Below are 21,894 nucleotides of genomic sequence, written 5' to 3'. Positions count from 1 at the left end.
TGAATAGTTCAAGTGTCTTAGTGGCTCATCCAGGCTGTTGGTAATATTCTACATCTAGTGCAGTATAGAGTGAGATATGGATTTTAGCATGTAGAGCAGGGGTCCTTAACTGGCAGAATGGCAGACCCAGCAAAGTATTTCAGTGGACCAAAGCACTCTCCGAGCTCTTGAAAGAATATTGTAGCAGAAATAATAAACAGATCCTCTGTTGCAGCTTATACGATTGAATGTGTTTATGCACACTTTTGCCTGAAGGCAAATCATCAGACCTGAGAATAGTCACAAGGCTAGGGACAATTCATACTGTAAGTTTTTGTTTGCGTTGTATGTTTTTAATTCACCCTCTCTAAGCATGAGGAGAAATCTAACGACATGGCTTGTTTAATGAAGATTCATACACAAAAGACAAATTTCTCATCTGTTGAGAGCCACTTCGGTGCCACTATGAAACAAAAATATAACTATTTCAAATTGAGGCACATAAACTGTTCCTTGATGGCCATCATTAAATATTGCCATCATTCATCATGTCAGTCATTTATCTGGATCTGTAAACCACAAATTGTTACGTAGCTGGACCTAAGCAAATTTTAGTAGAATACCCCTGATTGTGTCATATCTGTTTCATTTTATTTTACAAGGTAATAGGCCTAGTGTACCCAAGGGAAATTCGTGTATACAACAAACAATTCATTTGTTTTTATTACATGTATAAAGAAGCATGTCCTTGAGCCCTACCAAGGGCATGCTTCAGTTTTCTAGTGGGTGTGCTGTATTATGAAATAATACAGTAATATGTCTTATGAGCTTTATAAATGTCGTGTAATGGCTATATAATGTATTTAAAAAAGAAAAGAGACTGGATAAACGTACGGTGAAAACAAATGATTCAAAGAAGTTGCAGGAAGTGAGACAACCCTGTCCCGCACTGGGACTGGTCTGTCTCCTCTCCCGACCCGTCCGCTTTACCCATAATCCCCCGCGCCGACACAAGATGGAAGAGGGCAACAGCTGCAGGAGAACAATGTTTTGGCAGTAAACGCTGAAAGAACTGTGTGTTTGGGGTTCATTCAGACGTTAAGAGTCGGACGTGGACATGCACGGGTGAGCGTTATTGAATCTACATTTTCCTCCACGCCGCGATCGTGAAAAGATTTCGAAATATACGCGTCGCAGCAGCGTGAAAAGCCGGAGTGCAGGCGGAGAGATGCGTCGGTTCTAGGCGAGCATCATTGTTTCTGTGTGCAATGCCACCATGGGCCATTTAACACCGAGCTCTAATGCTAACACTTTATTAGCTTCATGCTGATTTATTGTTCATTGTTTTGTTCCAAAAACCAAAAGGTAAACTCGGCCATTTCTGTTTGGACCGTGTTAAGAATGTTCTAACTCATCTTTGATCTTTTACAATGTAAAATAATATATCTTATATAATTGTGCCTGCAGTTGATCCCAACATCACACGTTATAATTAGCTAGTTCTAGCTAAAGCCGTAGCAAAGCCACGGTTATTTGTCTGGGCGCAAAAGGGTTTTAATAAATAAACAAAAAATGTATGTATATTTATACAAAGTGCCTAAACATGGAGATATGTGGTTATATGTTGTGTGCATGTTTGCTGGTTTTCAGTCGCATTTCGTGTTATTTAGTGAGCTAGTCGAGTGGGCTCTGTAGCGCGCTGCATGCTACACGGGAATGCTTTTTTTGTTCGATAGCTAACGCCGACTTGATGGCGCTGATAAAAGCCTCTGTGTTTGCTTGAACCTGGACTACCCTGGGTAGTGGAGCCACCTAAATTCTAGTGATTTTTGTTTTTGTTCATTTATACAAAATTAATCTCCAAAACCACCGACTGATTTAATTGTTCTGGTGATGAAATGCTAGCAAACGTTTGCTAGCTACACGGCTAGTTATTTAGCTAGCTGGTGATTTTAGACGGAGATTGATTTGTTGACTAGCATTGAGAGGTGGATTAATTGTCTCTATCAGATAAGCTTGGGTAATTTGTTTCTAAATACAGTGATCCGCTAACCCTTTTAGGGGTGCTGGCTCAACCAGCGTCCTTTTATTATGCTGGATTAACAAGCAGCAGAGGCGCTGTGATCTGTGTTTTTCATTATTTATGGAAAGGACATTAGCTTTGATAGCTGGCTAGCTCAGTTAGCTGCTGGCTGTGGTGTGCTGGCTAACGATACGTGCACCACAATAGATGCTGTGACGCCGAGTCAAATCCTCGGCAAATCGGACAATATTTTATGACTTGGGGGAAAATTACTAACCATTTAACGTAATAAAATGGCATTTTAATTAAGTCAGCCTCGTAATCCGTTCATCTTTGATGCCTATTTTTATTTGGTGATGTGAAAGAGTCTCTCTTTAAATATTTAGCAATATAAAGAAAATTCCTAGTGCATTTCTAAATGGAAGGTGATTCATATTACTACAGCATGAAGTGAAATAGTCCTGTCTTCCGTAACAAGCCAAATGCAGACCATCCCCATCGACAATAGTAATGTGCATAGCAGAGAAACCCACATTTTAAAGTACCCTCATGTTCAGCAATTCGTGAGCAGAAACTATTGCCCCCTAAATCCAGCGCTTCTGAATCTCTTCCTGATTGCCATGAGCAGCTGATTAAAATACTAGTTTCTGCACATGACCAAAAGGAGCATTGTGTCTGAACTGGTTATGGTGTCCATTTCTTTACTGATCTGCATGAGGAAGTCATTTTCAACAGGAATATCATGTTGTGAGGATGCCAAATACTTTGCGGGTTTGTGTACTGGAAAAAAAAAAGAAGCTCTACAGAAACCAAAAAAATCTTACATGATTATTTCTATCTTTGCAGTGTACCTCATCTTTTGAGCTGAATGACCGTTGCCCTCTTGAACCAACCATGAGTATTATCCAGGACAAGCTAGGCAACGAGTTTCTGCGCAACGGCAGCATGGACCCCAACTTTGCCCCCAGCATGATCATGTTCAGCCATTTACCTCCGGTCACCAGCTTCACGCGGCTCACCTCACAGCCGATGGTGACTGATTTGCCACAAGAGATGGTCCTGAAGAAGGAGAGGGATTCTCCGGAGCATGGTGGTGGCTTTCTGCACAGCATGGGCATAAAGCAGGAGAAGCTCAATGAGCTCGACTACCGCATCCCACTGTATGGGACAGGCCCAGGGACAGGGGGAGGCAAGAGTTCAGACATGCTGGACATTTCCCTTGGAAGCCACCAGAACATGCTTTTGCATGATGTCAACATCAGCAGTGTAAGCTTAGAAAAGAGCGTATGAGATTGTGTGTGTGTGTAGATTTTCTGCATTGTTAATTTATCTCTGGCTATACCTTGCATTCCTAAAGTCTTGTACAAGATCTTATTATGTCTGGATTTGACTTGTCTCTCCATGCTTCGTCAAGCTTAGTTGTATTATTCTTGTTTTGACAGCAACTTCCTGGAAGACTAGGGAAAGACCCAAAAGACTCCACACACAGAAAAGGACGGCGGGCAAATGGGGAGGGAACAGAGGGCAGAGGCAGAAGGAAGCGGGGGGATTCCACAAAGGTGCTTATTCTTTCATTTCTCTCACTCGCCATTCACAAAACCCTTTGGTATATTTATTTGAGAAGAAGCATGGAAGGAGAATATGACCGACACTAATGGACTAGTTTCCGCTTGTCTCTTTTACACAGTCAATGATGCTGGATGGGGAGGGAGGACCTCTTTCTCCCAGCTCCAAACCGCACATATGTGAACACTGCAATGCCGCCTTCCGCAGCTCCTACCACCTGCGCAGACATGTGCTCATCCACACAGGTGAGAGTCTCACTGCCAGCCAAATGTGCTTGCAACACCTGAAGACCCACTTTTGCTGGAATGTGTAATTGGATGATTTATTAATGTTGATGTATGACCCCATGCTTTGGATTGTACAGGTGAGAGGCCTTTTAGGTGCAGTCAGTGTAATATGAGCTTCATCCAGAAGTACCTGCTGCAGCGACACGAAAAGATCCATAGTGGTAAGTCCTGTAACTTTTTCTCCCTTTTTTTGTAAGATTATTTAAACTGATAAAAGGTTTATTTTTTAGAAATTAAATTTATTCTTACATCATCAGATGCATTTTACATCTGTAAAAGTAGAAAAACATAACTCTTTGCACATATAATGAGCTGAGCCTCATTTCCCAGTTTATACAGCGACTGTGCTGAATTTCAGATACCTTGTAAGCCTTCCTTAAATAGAGAATAAAGCATATACACGTTATACACACATTATTACTGTGCAAACTCTGCTAAGCAACTGTAGTCTGCAGTCATGGCATTATTCACAGTGTTTAGAAAGTAGAGGTTTGGGAGCTCTGTAGATGCTCTGCTTGATTTAAAAAAAAAAAATTATTTTGTGCGTAAACTACAGTGTTCTTTAAATAGAAACAAAATTATGCCATGCCTTGTGTGTTTTTAAAATAAGCTTCAGAAAGGGGTCAGACATAAGCTGGTCTTCAGTGTACACAGTGAGTGCTGGAGTCTCAAACCTGTGCCACTGTCTAGATTAGAGTTTGGAAATGTAGTTGCATAGGAAGAATTGAACAGATACAGAAACCGACACACTCCAAGTAGAAAAAAAAACTCACTTAAGACTGAAATAATGTCTTTTACTATGGGTATATGTTGTATGATGGTAAGACATGTTGACTGGACAACCCCAGTAATCTGACTCAATATGCAGTATGAAATTGTGATATTGGTCACCTCTAATCTTGGGAATTCTAGTGTTTATTCATTTTCTCTGTCAAGCTGTTGAAATCTGTTGGTGAGGTGTCTAAGCCACTGTGTTTCCTTTTTAACAGGGGAAAAGCCATTCAGCTGTGACCAGTGTAACATGCGCTTCATTCAGAAATACCATATGGAGCGACACAAGAGGACACACAGTGGAGAAAAGCCATATAAATGTGATACTTGCCAACAGGTAAAATGACCTTACTTGTAAGTGCTACTGAAAATGCTTATAATCAATAAAATGAAAATAATGAAAATCTCATTCCACTTTGTTTTCCACTTTCTTTCCCTATCTGCAGTATTTCTCTCGTACTGATCGTTTACTGAAGCACAAGAGAACCTGTGGAGAAGCCATAAAGAAGGGTCTAGACCCAGGGATGCTAGACCTCGGAGATGAAGACCTGGGACATGGCAGCTACCTACACACTCAGGGAAATGCACCACCACGCAAGAGAGGCAAGTCCAAGAACAGTGGGGAGGGTGGAGAGCGGCGGAGGAAAAAGACAGCTTCAGGGGCGGGCCAAATGGTTGGCATGCAAGACTATGCCATAGACATGGCCACCGGCTCTGGGGCATCCTCTTCAGGGGTGGGGAACATGGCAGACACCAGCATGGCAAACCAGCATGTTCGCACTCCCAAGCTTGCCTTTAAGAAAGGTGGACGCAAGGGTGGGGACAAGAGCTTGCTCTCGATGGGTGAGGCTGGCTCAAGCTCAGCTCTACAAGAGCAGAAACTGTTACCTCCTAAATCCAATCCAATGGATCTGCCTGGAGGTATGGATGGTCTAGGTCTTCTCCAGAGTTCTTCGGAGTCAAAGCAAAGTGGCACAAGCAGCAACTACGACGATGCCATGCAGTTTTTGAAGAAAAGAAGATACTTGCATGCGGCGAATAGTGGTGGTGGTGACTACAGTTCGGTCCACCTTCCTCCTCAGCAGACGGTTATCCAGGGCGGCATTGGTGAACCCACACTGGCGTTACTGGACACTTCACCTTTGGTCAGTGTTGACAAGCACGATAAGTCAGGCATCCCAGATGAGGTACTGCAGAGCCTGCTGGATCACTACTCCCATAAAAGTGATGTGACTTTTGACCTCTCTGAACCACACCATGTGGAGCTGCATGCTGCTTCAGCAACACCTGAGCTTGTTGCAGACGAAAGCTCTTCAAACGGCTCAGGCGACAAGAACGGCGTCATGAACGAGTATTCTAAGTTTCTGCTGCAGACACTGGAGAGGACAAGCCATGGCAGTAGTGGCGTTTTTACATTCTTCCCAGAGAAGCACATGTATTCTACATCTCCTCTGGAGTGTACCTTCAGCCAGTCTGTCTCTTCCCCCCATGGTCCCTCATCCGCTTCTGTGCTACCAAAGTCCCACTTCAGCATGCTGGTGGGCTCCCAGTCTCCTGCTCACAACTCGCCTTCCTCCCAGCAGGCCTTTCACCTGAGTGCCCTGGAGCCCTCTGCCCACCAGCAGCTGACGCCATCTCAAGAGCTCACTGAGCAGTTGGATACCCAGGAGCTTGATAACGGCAGCGGGCAGAAGGAGCAGCAGGTAAAGAACTGCAACGTCACCAGTGCAAACACCACCAGCAGCGGCTCAACCTCTGTCTACTCATTATCTTCCCCGCCTGATCTGACGGCCCTGGAACCATCCAAGGAGGTGGACATGCGGCCCACGTTTCAGATCGAGAACTTCGCTCAGGCATTCGGCTCCCAGTTCAAATCCGAGCGCCGGACCCCGCTGGCGTACAGCTCTGACCCCCAGATTGTCGTCGTCGAAGTTGACCCCCGAATATCGCGGACTCCCGTGTCGGAATTCTCAGGGTATACCAGTCTGTTAGCTGAAGTTAATGAGCCAGCTAGCTCAGGAACCAAAACCCCCACGAGCCAAAGCTACAGGTAAAGGTTTTGGTAGCCAGCCTAACCCTGCAGTTTGGGACAAGGACGTTCCCCAGTGCCCTCAACCCCAATTCCCCCTTTTTTAAAGCAAGATAAAATATTAATTATTACACTGCCATTAATTGTTAATACTCTACCAGGGAAGGTCTACCCGACCTCAAATGCAATTTTTTTGATATTCTTCTTTTTTAATATGTATTTTAGTTCCTCGTTTTATTAGTGTAGTCATTTCTGTGATTAGAGGGTAGGTAATGACTGGCTTGACTTTTCATAAACCCTGTGTTTTTAGCAATCAGGATAGAATTGTAAAATAGATGAAGATGATCTATAGTAATAACTATTGTCAGGGTGTGGCCCAGTATTCAGTGGCAGAAAATGTCGGCCTATTGTCTGTTACAATAATTGAAAGTATTACTCAGGAAAAAGCATTTTTTTTAAACAATTAGGTGCAACTAGCACTGCTTTTTTTTTTTTTTTTTCTTTTTTTCTCTTTTTTCTTTTCTTTTTTTTTTTTTTTTTTTTAAGAAAAAACAAGTATAGTTTAAAACTACAGTGAATCTTGTTTTCTGAAATTCCTTGAGGAAAAAAAAATCTAATCCACACTCAGTCTACCTGTTCAGCTGATCACACTGGTCAATCTTTCCACTACTTGTACATATGCAGAGATTATGGTACTTTGTCAATGTGAAACACTTTGCTAACTTTAATCACTAAAGGACAGACAGAAAACATGGCTGCGAACGTAAAAGCACACGCACGGTCCCATCCAAATACTCACGGACATCTGTGTGTGCGCACGTAATTCTTAAGTAGCGTCTTTACAGCTACTGAAATATGGCCTCAGGGTTTGTCATACACAGGCTGATTTATACTTCTGCATCTGCGAATCTGTGAACGTGTGTAAGTGTCTTATAAAACCTTCCGCTTACTTGTCTGTTACTACAGTAGAGGGCAGTGTTGCATGTAGCAAACCAGAACGTTCTGAACTCCACTCAAAGAGTAGAGTCTCACACTTCACTGTACAAGAGGTGATGGTTAGGAGCAGGAAAGTATTGGATGCGGTTAAGAAGAGTTTTTATATTGTACTTGATCATTAATGGCAATATTCTGCTGAAATGTGTCTTGCATTGCCTGCAGTTCATTCATTCAATAAAAACTCTGGAAATTTGCACCAGGTTTTTTTTTTTGCCCTCTCTCTCTCATATATATGTATATATATTTCTCTAATATTGTAAAACGAAGAGCTTTTAAGAGCTTCCGCAAGTCGATCCTCAATCTGCTTCTTTTTGCTCGTGTGTTAGTTCTGGTCTGAGTGTAGCACTGTTTGGGTTTCCTCCCAACCCCGGCATTAGAATATACACTTTCCTGCTCGGCCAATCGGTGTCATAAACAACAGACTGTCATGAGACATAATAGTGTATAGCTCTGCTTACCCATGACCTAGTTCACCTTGTCTTAATGCTTTGCAGAAGTATAAATCGGCCATAAATCATACCCGGTTGTTAAATGTGTCGGCTCTCGTCCCTTTTAATTCTCAAGGAATCATATTAGCACTTTTACCACTGAAGACAAAAACTGTTGGATTACAAATACATACATGCTTTTGTTCAGAGGAAAGCTGTGATTTTTTTTTTTTTTTTTGTTTTTGTTTTTTGTTTAAGGAAATGGGTGTTTATTGCTAGGGGCATTTTTTTTAAATATATAGCGGGATGGGAGGGTTATTAGCATGATTTGTTTTAGTAATGCTATCGACATGGATGCCATACCGATTTTTGTGCTGTGGAGCCTTGGGTGTAAGTACAGGGCCTCTTTGTATTCAAAGTGTATTTAAGTATTAAGTTGATTTTCTTTTCTTTCTTTAAGTGAATAGCTGCATTTGGAATTCTACCTCTCAAATTACAAATTTGATGCCTAATGGACAAAAATGCAAACTTCCCTTTCAAGGTCTTGCTTGGAGAACCATCCAAGATGTGGACTTTTAAACTCATGCAAATCTGAATTTTTGGACCTGAACCTGTTTTTAATATTTTTTTTTTTTCCCTTATTCGCCATGAAATCAGGAATCACACAGCCTTGAGGAGTCTTGTGAACCTGTTCACCATTTCCCCCATCCCACCCACAAATGCAATCTTTGCTGTGCCCGTGAATGGAGCAGGAAGACTCCTGTGTCTTCCTTCCATGTCTCCTGCTCCTATCCAGCATGAACGGGACCCAGCTATTGGCCTCAGTCCTTTCACAGAGAACTGCTGATTCTGCACTAGTCTCGGGGCTCAAAACCTAAATGCTGCACTCCAAACTTGTCCCATACTTAAAAGAAAATGGAAAAAAAAAAGTGGCAAAAAGAACACAATTGACCTTAATATACCTCATATCACTGTATACACGACAAAACCAGGGACGTGTTTCATGTAGCCTATATAGTGGTAATAATGTAGTGTACATCAGCCATATTGTAGAACCTTATAATGCCACCTGTGTTTACGATTATCATTCATGTTGGTCTGTTGAACTATTTTTTTTTTTTGTTTTTTGTGTCTTTTGAGCAATTTTGCCAAGCAGTGTTTCCTTGTAGATCTCTTTCCCCTTTAGGATTTCTTAAATTTGTTTCATGTTTTTTTCCCCTCGTTTTGTTACTTGCCATGTGTTTTGGTATGATCTTTAGAAAGATTTTGTTTACAGTAATGTACAAAACACTAAAAATGTGTTTTCTTTCCTGTTTGATTTTGTTGTCTGATGCATGATATGAAGTTTTTTTTTTTTTTTTTTTTTGTATGGCTTTTTTCTGATCACAATTGCACCAAATTTCTTTTGTAGCAGATATGTCCTCATCTTCAAGCTTTTTTTGTGACTCTACAGGGCTGAACATGTCAGATGACTTTATATATGATTAGATAAGCCAATAAAACCTTTTGTTATGAAAGCTTTTCAGTGTAGATGTGTCTGTGTTGTGGCCTTATGCATACAACTGACCACTCAACTAACCATCTGTGTGACTTCAGTGTTCAGATCCCCTTCCATCCCTGGGGTTTAGTTAATTTAGCTGAATATTATAGATTTCATATTAAGAGAGTTCTTAGGGTTAGACATAGCAAATGATCAGACCGTTATCTCAACACTGACCTTTCCAAATATGCTATATTGCCAGAAGTTTTGGGACACCTGCATTTACATCCACATGAATTTGATATGGGGTTGGTCCTCCCCTTGCAGCTATAACAGCTTCAACTTTTCTGTAAAGGCTTTCTAATAGGTTTAGGAGTGTGTTCATGAGAGTTATTGACCATTCCTCTAGAAGAGGTCAGGCACTGTTGGACAAGAAAGCCTGGCTCACAGTCTCTGCTGTAATTCATCCCAAAGGTGTTCTATTGGGTTGAGGTCAGGACTCCACACCAGACTCGCTCATCCATGTCTTTATGGACCTTGCTTTGTGCACTGGTGTACAGTCATGTAGGAACAGGAAGGGGTCATCCTGAAATGAAGCAAAATTGTCCAAAATGTGTTGGCATGCTGAAGCATTAAGAGTTCCTTTCAGCTGGAACTAAGGGGCCGAGCCCACCCCCTGAATTCAATGATTTGGAGGGGTGTCCCAAAACTTGGCAATATAATGTAGATTGAAATGCTTTTCTGTCTATTGCCATGTACCTGTTCATTTACTTTTAACTGATCAGGTCCTTTACTCAAGTGTTTTTCATCCCTATTAAGATCCCTGAAATGTTTACCTATCAATTTCATCATGCTTTATTTGTTTATATTCATGTACAGTTTTTCCAAAGCATTATGGCAAAGAGAACAACTCTTATTAACAAATGCGTTACTTACAACACTGAGTTTTCATAGGAACATACTCTCACACTACAGTGACCTCAGACCTAAGCCTTTAGCTGTAGGATATGCTGCCACTCCGAGCATGTCTCTGACTTCATCATACATGACATAACCTTTAAACATACTGAAGAACATTTCGCTCGCTCGCTCACTCACTCACTCTCACTCACACACACACACACACACACACACACACTCCCTCCCTCCTTCCCTCACACACTCACTCACTCACACACACCCTCCCTCACACACTCACTCACACACACCCTCCCTCCCTCCCTCACTCACTCACTCACTCACACACTCCCTCACTCACACACAACCTCACTCACTCCCTCACTCACACACTCCCTCAGTCACTCACTCACACACTCACTCACTCACTCACTCACACACTCCCTCAGTCACTCACTCACACACTCACTCACTCCCTCAGTCACTCACTCACTCCCTCACTCACACTCCCTCACTCACACACTCCCTCACTCACACACTCCCTCCCTCACTCACTCACTCACTCACACACTCCCTCACTCACTCACTCCCTCACTCACTCACACACACCCTCCCTCCCTCACACACTCACTCACTCACACACACCCTCCCTCCCTCACTCCCTCACTCACACACTCCCTCACTCACTCACTCCCTCAGTCACTCACTCACTCCCTCACTCACACTCCCTCACTCACACACTCCCTCACTCACACACTCCCTCCCTCCCTCCCTCCTTCCCTCACTCACACACTCACTCACACACTCCCTCCCTCCCTCCCTCCCTCACTCCCTCACACACTCACTCACTCACTCACACACTCCCTCACTCACACACTCACTCACACACTCCCTCACTCACACACTCCCTCCCTCACTCACACACTCCCTCACTCACACACTCCCTCACTCACTCACACACTCACACACACTCCCTCACTCACACACTCCCTCCCTCCCTCCCTCCCTCACACACTCACTCACACACTCCCTCACTCACACACTCCCTCCCTCACTCACTCACTCCCTCCCTCACTCACACACTCCCTCAGTCACTCACTTACACACTCACTCCCTCAGTCACTCACTCACACACTCACTCCCTCAGTCACTCACTCACACACTCACTCCCTCACTCACTCACTCACTCACACACTCCCTCAGTCACTCACTCACACACTCACTCCCTCACTCACACACTCCCTCAGTCACTCACTCATACTCACTCACTCACTCACTCACTCACACACTCCCTCAGTCACTCACTCCCTCAGTCACTCACTCCCTCACTCACACACTCCCTCAGTCACTCACTCACTCACACACTCCCTCAGTCACTCACTCCCTCACTCACACACTCCCTCAGTCACTCACTCACTCACTCACTCCCTCAGTCACTCACACACACACTCACTCCCTCACTCACACACTCCCTCACTCACTCACTCACACACTCACTCCCTCACTCACACACTCCCTCACTCACTCACTCCCTCACTCACACACTCCCTCACTCACTCACACACTCCCTCACTCACTCACTCACACACTCACTCCCTCACTCACACACTCCCTCACTCACTCACTCCCTCACTCACACACTCCCTCAGTCACACTCTCACACTCACTCCCTCACTCACACACTCCCTCACTCACACACTCCCTCACTCCCTCAGTCACTCACTCCCTCAGTCACTCACTCACACACTCACTCACACACTCCCTCACTCACTCACTCACTCCCTCAGTCACTCACTCACACACTCACTCCCTCAATCACACACTCCCTCAGTCACACTCTCACACTCACTCCCTCACTCACACACTCCCTCACTCCCTCACTCACTCCCTCACTCCCTCACTCACACACTCCCTCAGTCACTCACTCACACACACACTCCCTCACTCACACACTCCCTCACTCACACACTCCCTCACTCCCTCACTCACACACTCCCTCAGTCACTCACTCACACACTCACTCCCTCACTCACACACTCCCTCACTCACTCACTCACTCACTCCCTCACTCACTCCCTCACTCACTCACTCACTCACACACTCCCTCAGTCACTCACTCACACACTCACTCCCTCAATCACACACTCCCTCAGTCACACTCTCACACTCACTCCCTCACTCACACACTCCCTCACTCACTCACTCACTCACACACTCCCTCAGTCACTCACTCACACACTCACTCCCTCAATCACACACTCCCTCAGTCACACTCTCACACTCACTCCCTCACTCACACACTCCCTCACTCACTCACTCACTCCCTCACTCACTCACTCACACACTCCCTCAGTCACTCACTCACACTCACTCCCTCACTCACACACTCCCTCCCTCACTCACTCACTCACACACTCCCTCAGTCACTCACTCACACTCACTCCCTCACTCTCACACTCCCTCACTCACTCACACACTCCCTCACACACTCCCTCACTCACACACTCCCTCAGTCACTCACTCACACACACTCCCTCACTCACTCACACACACTCACACACACTCCCTCACTCACACACTCCCTCACTCACTCACTCACTCCCTCACTCACTCACTCACTCACTCACACACTCACACACACTCCCTCACTCACTCCCTCACTCCCTCATTCACTCCCTCACTCACTCACTCACACACTCCCTCAGTCACTCACTCACACACTCACTCCCTCAATCACACACTCCCTCAGTCACACTCACTCCCTCACTCACACACTCCCTCACTCACTCACTCCCTCACTCACACACTCCCTCACTCACACACTCCCTCACTCACACACTCCCTCACTCACTCACTCCCTCACTCACTCCCTCACTCACTCACTCACTCACTCACTCACTCACTCACTCACTCACACACTCCCTCAGTCACTCACTCACACTCACTCCCTCACTCACACACTCCCTCCCTCACTCACTCACTCACACACTCCCTCAGTCACTCACTCACACTCACTCCCTCACTCTCACACTCCCTCACTCACTCACTCACTCACTCACACACTCCCTCAGTCACTCACTCACACTCACTCCCTCACTCACACACTCCCTCAGTCACTCACTCACACACACTCCCTCACTCACACACTCACACACACTCCCTCACTCACACACTCACTCACTCACTCACACACTCCCTCACTCACACACTCACTCACACACTCCCTCACTCACACACTCCCTCCCTCACTCACACACTCACTCACACACTCACTCACACACTCCCTCCCTCACTCACACACTCCCTCCCTCACTCACACACTCACTCACACACTCCCTCACTCACACACTCCCTCACTCACACACTCCCTCACTCACACACTCACTCACACACTCCCTCACTCACACACTCACTCCCTCACTCACACACTCACTCACACTCCCTCACTCACACACTCCCTCACTCCCTCACTCACACACTCACACTCCCTCACTCACACACTCACTCACACTCCCTCACTCACACACTCACTCACACTCCCTCACTCACTCACTCACTCACTCCCTCACTCACTCACTCCCTCACTCACACACTCACACACACTCCCTCACTCACACACTCCCTCACTCACTCACTCACTCACTCCCTCACTCACTCACTCACTCCCTCACTCACACACTCCCTCACTCACACTCACACACTCACTCCCTCACTCACACACTCCCTCAGTCACTCACTCACACACTCCCTCCCTCACTCACTCACTCACTCACTCACTCACACACTCCCTCACTCACACACTCCCTCACTCACACACTCCCTCACTCACTCACTCACTCACTCACTCACACTCACTCCCTCACTCACACACTCCCTCACTCACTCCCTCACTCACACACTCACTCACTCACACACACCCTCCCTCCCTCACACACTCCCTCACTCACTCCCTCACACACACCCTCCCTCCCTCACACACTCCCTCACTCACTCCCTCACACACACCCTCCCTCCCTCACACACTCCCTCAGTCACTCACTCACTCACTCACTCACTCACACACTCCCTCACTCACTCACTCCCTCACTCACTCACTCCCTCACTCCCTCACTCACTCACTCACTCACTCACACACTCCCTCACTCACTCACTCCCTCACTCACTCACTCCCTCACTCCCTCACTCACTCCCTCACTCACACACTCCCTCAGTCAGTCACTCACTCACTCACTCACTCACTCACACACTCCCTCACTCACTCACTCCCTCACTCACTCACTCACTCACTCACTCACTCACTCACTCACACACTCACACACTCACTCCCTCACTCACACACACACACACACACACACACACTCCCTCCCTCACTCACACACTCCCTCACTCACTCACTCACTCACTCACACCCTCCCTCACTCACTCACTCACTCACACACTCCCTCACTCACACACTCCCTCAGTCACTCACTCCCTCACTCACACACACCCTCACTCACTCACTCACACCCTCCCTCACTCACTCACTTACAAGCCTTGTAAGTATTAAACAACAGTTTTTTTCTTTTGTAGGCATCCTCAGTGCAATGATCCTGGCCAATGGTAGCTTTGAAAAATAGTCATTTCACGCTTTACTTTGAGTGAGTGAGTGAGTGTGGTTTAAACAGCAGTGATGGAAGTGTAATGTGCGTTTTCCTTCCAGTCAAATCAGATGCGTTTCACAAATTTCCTTTACAAATCTGCTTTGATTGAATAGGTTGAGTAAATGAGCTGCATTTCATGGCCTCAGTATTTTAATGTTGGGTCTGGAATTTTCTGAGATATATAAACATCATATGGAGATACTTTATTCTCTTTTGCTGTTATTTTATTTAAGAAGTTTTTGGTATCAGACGAAGCTGATTTTATAAAGCTCCATTTGCCAGCCAAGTTTAACACAACGTAGACAGTTACAAACAATCAACATGACACAAAAACACTGATTTGAAGTCTCAGGACTGCAGGCTGGAGGTGAAAGTCATTTTCACTCCAAGAGGGTGTACAAAACAGATACAGAACAAGCCTCTACATTTTACTCACTAGTTTTATATACCCAGGTAGGTTAGAAAGTGAATACAAAAGATAACATTAGCATTAGATAACATTAGCATTCAGTTTTACGGTCATTAGATATGTGCTTAGTGACCTACACAATGAAGTGTAAACAGGGACTGAAGGTCAGCTGGCAGACGTGTTTATGTTGTTACAAAAAAACATGTATGTTCTTATGGTAACAAAATGTTTTAAAGCTAAAGTTTTTCAGTTTAAGAACAACTTGAGCTTTTAGAACGTGAAATATCTTGTTTGCTAGGTCAAAGAGAATACATTAATAAATCTAAAATGTCTTTAAACACACATATGATCATAACGTTGTCTTATGAGGCTCAAAACATCTGTAGACTTTACACCTTTTATCAGTTGCTTAATGAGATTTAAAGATAAAACGGTATAAAACCCAACAGTAATTGAACCTGCATTATATTAATTGAATATTACCCGAATGTTATGGGTCTAATGCGTCACTGTTCACAAATCCACTCTCAGAATTTCCACAGTGGTAATTTGTAGCAACCGTAAAAGTATAAATCTTGTCGAGCTATTCATATAAATTTCAGGATTTTGAGAGCTTTATATCTCAAAACAGCTTTTCACTCAGATGGCACCTCATGTTTTGTATTTGTTTTGTATCTATTTGAAATTAATCATATAGACTCACTTATGGCAGATGTAAGTGCTTCCATGGGACAAAGTTTAATCTGTTTTTACAGTTTGGGATAGAGTCTTACTTTCATGGGTTTAGTTTACAACATAGATAATATAGTGTAAAAGGTAATTGTTTGTTAAAAGCATTTCATGTGATGTCTTTTACCATGACAGACATGGTTTGTGTAATGTAAGCTATCCAATCTTTATGACCTTGGTTACGGTAAAGTATAAGGAGTGGCTCTGTGACTTCATGATTGTTAAAAACATCCCAGTCCAGACCAGTCGGGAATACTAACTTAGATCCGGTATCCGTGGCTGTATGTTATTACATTCTAGTTAAGATTAGAAACAGAATCAGAGCATTTTCTTTCGTAAATGAAACTTTTTTTTATTACAATCTAATTCAAAAGCTATGAGGCATTATCTTTTTTGCAGAGAACTATTTACATGATAGACCAAAAACACTGCCATATAATCAGGGCGAGGATTGAGTGCAGTCATAAATTGTTTCTGGCCAGTTGCCTGTAAATATCATGTACAAGGTGTGCAAAGGCTTTGCCAATCTGAGAGACTTTGGACCCAGCTCCATGGTGACAGACAATTCCCCCATCAGTCTGCGTATATTGGACACCACTCCTGCTGATACTTCATTGTGTCCTTACATCCTCTGACCCAGCAGTGCCACGTCACAGTGAGTTTCCTTCAATAACAGCACATGCTGTAGTCCAATCTGATATATTAAGAGTTATAGATGTATCATATTGAGTCCCTTAAATTCCCTGTAGTCTTGATGTCATTAAATGGTCTGTTAAAGTATGCAACATGCTTTAAACCTCATATACATTCTGTCTCAGTCTCCACCCGACTGTCTTCAGGTTATCTCTTATGAAAAGATGTTAATGATAAACCAAATTGGGATCAGGATGTGCTATAGAAAAGATTTTGTTCACAGATATGTCCCGGGTTAATAAAGCATGACTGACTCTTCGGAGATAGTGTTTTACAGGAATAGAAACAGTGCAAGAGGCAATAAAGGAAATAAAGTGAAGTAAATTAAATGATGAACTGCACCTATTAAATCATGTCATTGACAAAGACTACTGCACAAAAAGTTATTTGGCTCAAAAGTATCACATGGAAACTTCTTTCTCTTCTTTTTCTTGAAGGTTATTTTGATCATTATGGGATTTTCAGCTTCGTTAAATGACACTATTTCTTGTCAGGGAAAAACTCTGTTATGTGTTACTCTAAATGGGGTATTTGAAAAACTTGTAAGAACGCCAAGATTAAGCATTGTTTATGAATACAGGCTTATCAGAGCTGCATCTGGACATAACATCTGGACTCATAACTACCCTTAAAAATTATAACTCTCTCTCTCTCTCTCTCTCTATCTCTCTCTATATATATATATACTGTATATATATTGTGTATATATATATATATATAGAGAGAGAGAGAGAGAGAGAGAGAGAGAGAGAAAGAGATAGATAGATAGATAGATAGATAGATAGATAGATAGATAGATAGATAGATAGATAGATAGATAGATAGATTGATTGATTGATTGATTGATTGATTGATTGATTGATTGATTGATTGATTTCATATTTTATTACCAAGATTGAATATTAGCTGGTTCAGGACACTGAAACCCATTAAAATAAAAAAAAAAAGAATTATTCAGATATGATATACAGTGTAGACAAAAACAGTCAAGTAAAAAGATAGAATATGACAGAAAGCAACAAGGTTGCTGGCAGAAAATAAATAACTGCATAATATTCAACAATAAGTATGAAATTGTTATGGAAATCTGTTTGTACGCTCCCATTTTTGGCTCATGTGTACTCATTCTGAGTGATTTGTGTTCCACTGATATTACATTTTCAAATAGGATGACTCTAAAAAAGACACAAAATGTAAGACGTTATGAACATAAGTAAACTTCACACTAACTTATGTGGAAATAATTTGCAATTTGCAACTGTACAACACTGGGAAAAAAACATTTACCTGTCCCAGCTACCTATACCTACATTTTCCGTTGATAAACAATCCTTAAAATACTTCACAATTTGTACATTATTAATTCAAATGACTGCATTTAACATCACAGGTCAAATATACACCAATCAGGCATAACATTATGAGCAGTGAGAGCTGAAGTGTATAACACTGATTATCTCCTCATCATGGCACCTGTTAGTGGGTGGGATATATTAGGTTGTAAGTGAACATTTTGTCCTCAAAGTCGATGTGTTAGAAGCAGGAAAAATGGGCAAGTGTAAGGATTTGAGCGAGTTTCACAAGGACCACATTGTGATGGCTAGACAGCTGGGTCAGAGCATCTCCAAAACTGCAGCTCTTGTGGGGTGTTCCCAGTCTGCAGTGGTCAGTATCTATCAAAAGTGGTCCAAGGAAGGAACAGTGGTGAACCAGTGACAGGGTCAGTGACAGGGTAGCCAAGGCTCATTGATGCATGTGGGGAGTGAAGGCTGGCCCGTGGGGTCTGATCCAACAGACGAGCTACTGTTGCTCAAACTGCTGAAGAAGGTAATGCTGGTTCTGAAAGAAAGATGTCAGAATACACAATGCATCACAGTTTGTTGTGTATGGGGCTGCATAGCCGCAGATCAGTCAGTGTGCCCATGCTGACCCCTGTGCACTGCCGAAAGTGCCAACAATGGGCACTTGAGCATCAGAAGTGGACCACAGAGTAATGTAAAATGGTGGCCTTGTTTGATGAATCACATTGTTTAATTCATGTGGATGGCCAAGTGTGTTTTTGTCACTTACCTGGGGAACACATGCCACCAGGATGCACTATTGGATGCCGGCAGAGGCAGTGTTATAATTTGGGTAATGTTCTGCTGGGAAACCGTGGGTCCTTCCATCCATGTGGATGTTACTTTGGCACCCCAACCACCTAACCATTGTTGCAGACCATGTACCCCCTTTCATGGAAACGTTATTCCCTGATGGCTGTGGCCTCTTTCAGCAGCATAATGCGCCATGCCACAAAGGAATGGTTTGATGAGCACAACAACGAGTTTGAGGTGTTAAGTTGGCCTCCAGATTCCCCAGATCTCAATCCAATCAAGCATCTGTGGGATGTGCTGGACAAAGAAGTCCGATCCATAGAGGCCGTACCTCACAACTTACAGGGAAAGGATCTACTGCTGTAACAACTCTGTTACTCAAAGGCAAGCAAAAAGCAGACATTCTGAGCAACAAATAATAATCTTGTGAAAATGTTATATCATTGCCTGGAATAGGTTCACATGTATGCTTCTTTATATGAATGAATTATTTGATTCAGTGATTTAAGACATTTTAATTGTGTGTGATTTTATGACCTACATGACAACACAATTTTCAATCAGCATTTAATATTTTACTAGATTGTGCTGTAGTACTTTCATTTTAAAAGTGTGTTTAAAAAATAATCAATTATATGTTTCTGTAACAGAACAAGTTTGGAGGTTTCAAAAAAGTTAGTGTTTGCTAACTCCTTTTAAGGGTAACTCACTAGAGTTAGAATGTCTGTATAAGATGTTCAATAAACAGCATGACTCTTCATGACGCACAAGTTATTATTGGAAAGAATTGACTTCATGAATTTCAACTTTAACCTCTTCCTAGCTACGTATCAATGAGTCATATACACTCACCATCGACTTTATTAGAAAACCTGTACAACTGCACATTCGTGTGGTTATCTAATCAGACGATCATGCAGCAGGACTATGTATAGAATCATATCGATACAGATCAGCGGTTAATGTTCACATCAAACATCAGAATGAAGGAAAAGTCTGTTCTCTGTGACTCTGATTGTAAGCATAGTTGGTGGGGCCAGATGGACTGGTTTGAGTATAAAGATTCAAGATTCAAGAAGCTTTATTGTCATTTCAACCACATATAGCTGACGCAGTACATAGTGAAATGAAACAACGTTTCTCCAGGACCCTGGTGCTACGACATACGACATAAAGATCAAATACGAAAAAACAACACAGAGCTAGGACCAAGATTTTTGTCCTAGCCACATAAAGTGCAAAGTGTGCAACTAGGTGCAAACAGTGCAAAGACAAGACAGTGCAAAAACAGTAGGTACAAAAGAAAAAGACAACACAAAAACAAGACACTTAGCGCTGAAAGAAAAAGAACGTGTAGTGAAATGTAAAAAAAAAATGAAATGGAATAAAAATGGAATGAAAAATCAGAAACCTCTCCTGGGACTTTCACACACAACAGAAACAAACAAAAAAAGAAACACTGAGTGAGAGACAGTTTGGTGGGTGGAAATGCCTTGTTGAATAAAGAGGTCAGAGGAAACTGGATAGGTTGTAACCATTCAATAGTTAAAGTAATAGAGCACTTGTACCGCATTCCCCCAAGCTGAGTTTACGATTTTATGCATTTCGCTGCTGCCACATGATTGGATGATTAGATAAGTGCATGAATGTGCAGGTGTACAGGTGTTCCTAATAAAGTGGACAGTGGAATGTCCATTCAGAGAAACTGCTATAAAAGCTCCAAAACTCTCAGATAAAATTCTATTCTGTACACGCGTTTTGAGGAAATAATTGATTTTACATTCAATTAAATGTGAAATTTGCATTAGACTTGAAAATATATTGCACAGTATGGACTCATTATAAATCCTTTAGTCAAAGCCATGATCATGGCAGGAACTTGGCCATTTTCCTTCTTGGATTAGCTCACAAATGAACTAATTAATCACCCCTCTGTATTCATCCTATTCATATACAGTCCTTACATTACACCTATAAATACTGAAAAGATGGTCCAGACTGACTAACCATTTTAGACACATATTTTCCATAAACACATTCCAATTACTTGTGTATTTGGCCACTTTATGGCCCAACCGTCACTGAGATAAGTCCATGTGTATAAACTATGACACTATGGACCAGCCTTAGAAGTTCTAGCTGAAGAAGTTAGAATTTATACACGAGTGATGGTAGACCATTGTACTCTGCAGTGTTACTTGTACGAACATGATCTGCATGGAAGAGTCATCAGCAGGGAACTTTAACTTTTGACAAACGTGAACATTTGAAGCATGCCCAACAACAGCTAAGATAAGCTAGAGGTGTTTTGGACTGTGGCTGTTGGACTGATGAAATAAAAATAGATTTCTTTGACCACAATCACTAAAGGTTCCCTGTAACTTTTCCGCACTCCTAAAAAAATTAAAATGAAAAGATCTGCACTTACACTTGCTCTTACACATCAACTCTGCGCTCTTTGCTCCTCTAGCACTCAATTAAAAAATCTTCTATGGAAGCACTACTTGTATTTTTCTCTGCTGACAGAGTCTAGTCTGTTTATATCTATAGTGACACCAGTCTTAAATATCTACTGTATGTGCAAGACTGTAACCATTTTATATTCAATTATTGAAGAGTTAAAGTTCTGTACACAGTTTGGCCTAGGAGAAAGCTCTCTGGTTTGTTCAGGGTATATAATATTTGCTTTTCTAAAGAGGTCCAGTAAATGTTTTTTTATTTATTATGATCTACAACAGCACAGGTGCCTAGTTTAACTGTCTAAACTTTAAGCCATAATTTTTAGGTGGTGAGGTTGTGGTTCGGGGGAGTGGCCTGATGGTATAGCCACACCATTCTTTTCTCTGTACTAAAACAGTTGGAACAGCTAGA

General features: G+C 42.9%; 1 protein-coding gene across 1 annotated transcript; it reads left to right on the top strand.

Moving 5' to 3' along the window:
• The first annotated feature begins 983 nt into the window (after positions 1-983).
• On the top strand, positions 984-9,566 carry znf281b (zinc finger protein 281b). Its single transcript, XM_058405434.1, has 7 exons — positions 984-1,104; positions 2,849-3,268; positions 3,445-3,561; positions 3,690-3,813; positions 3,933-4,016; positions 4,845-4,963; positions 5,073-9,566. The coding sequence occupies exons 2-7, from the start codon at positions 2,897-2,899 to the stop codon at positions 6,678-6,680; spliced, it is 2,424 nt and encodes an 807-aa protein (XP_058261417.1). The 5' UTR covers positions 984-1,104; positions 2,849-2,896; the 3' UTR covers positions 6,681-9,566.
• Positions 9,567-21,894: the final 12,328 nt, after the last annotated feature.

Source organism: Hemibagrus wyckioides, linkage group LG13 (genome assembly GCF_019097595.1).
Source record: "Hemibagrus wyckioides isolate EC202008001 linkage group LG13, SWU_Hwy_1.0, whole genome shotgun sequence".
Lineage (NCBI taxonomy): Eukaryota > Metazoa > Chordata > Actinopteri > Siluriformes > Bagridae > Hemibagrus > Hemibagrus wyckioides.
The sequence above is the reverse complement of the archived record's forward strand: the minus strand, read 5'-3'. Positions and strand labels throughout refer to the sequence as shown.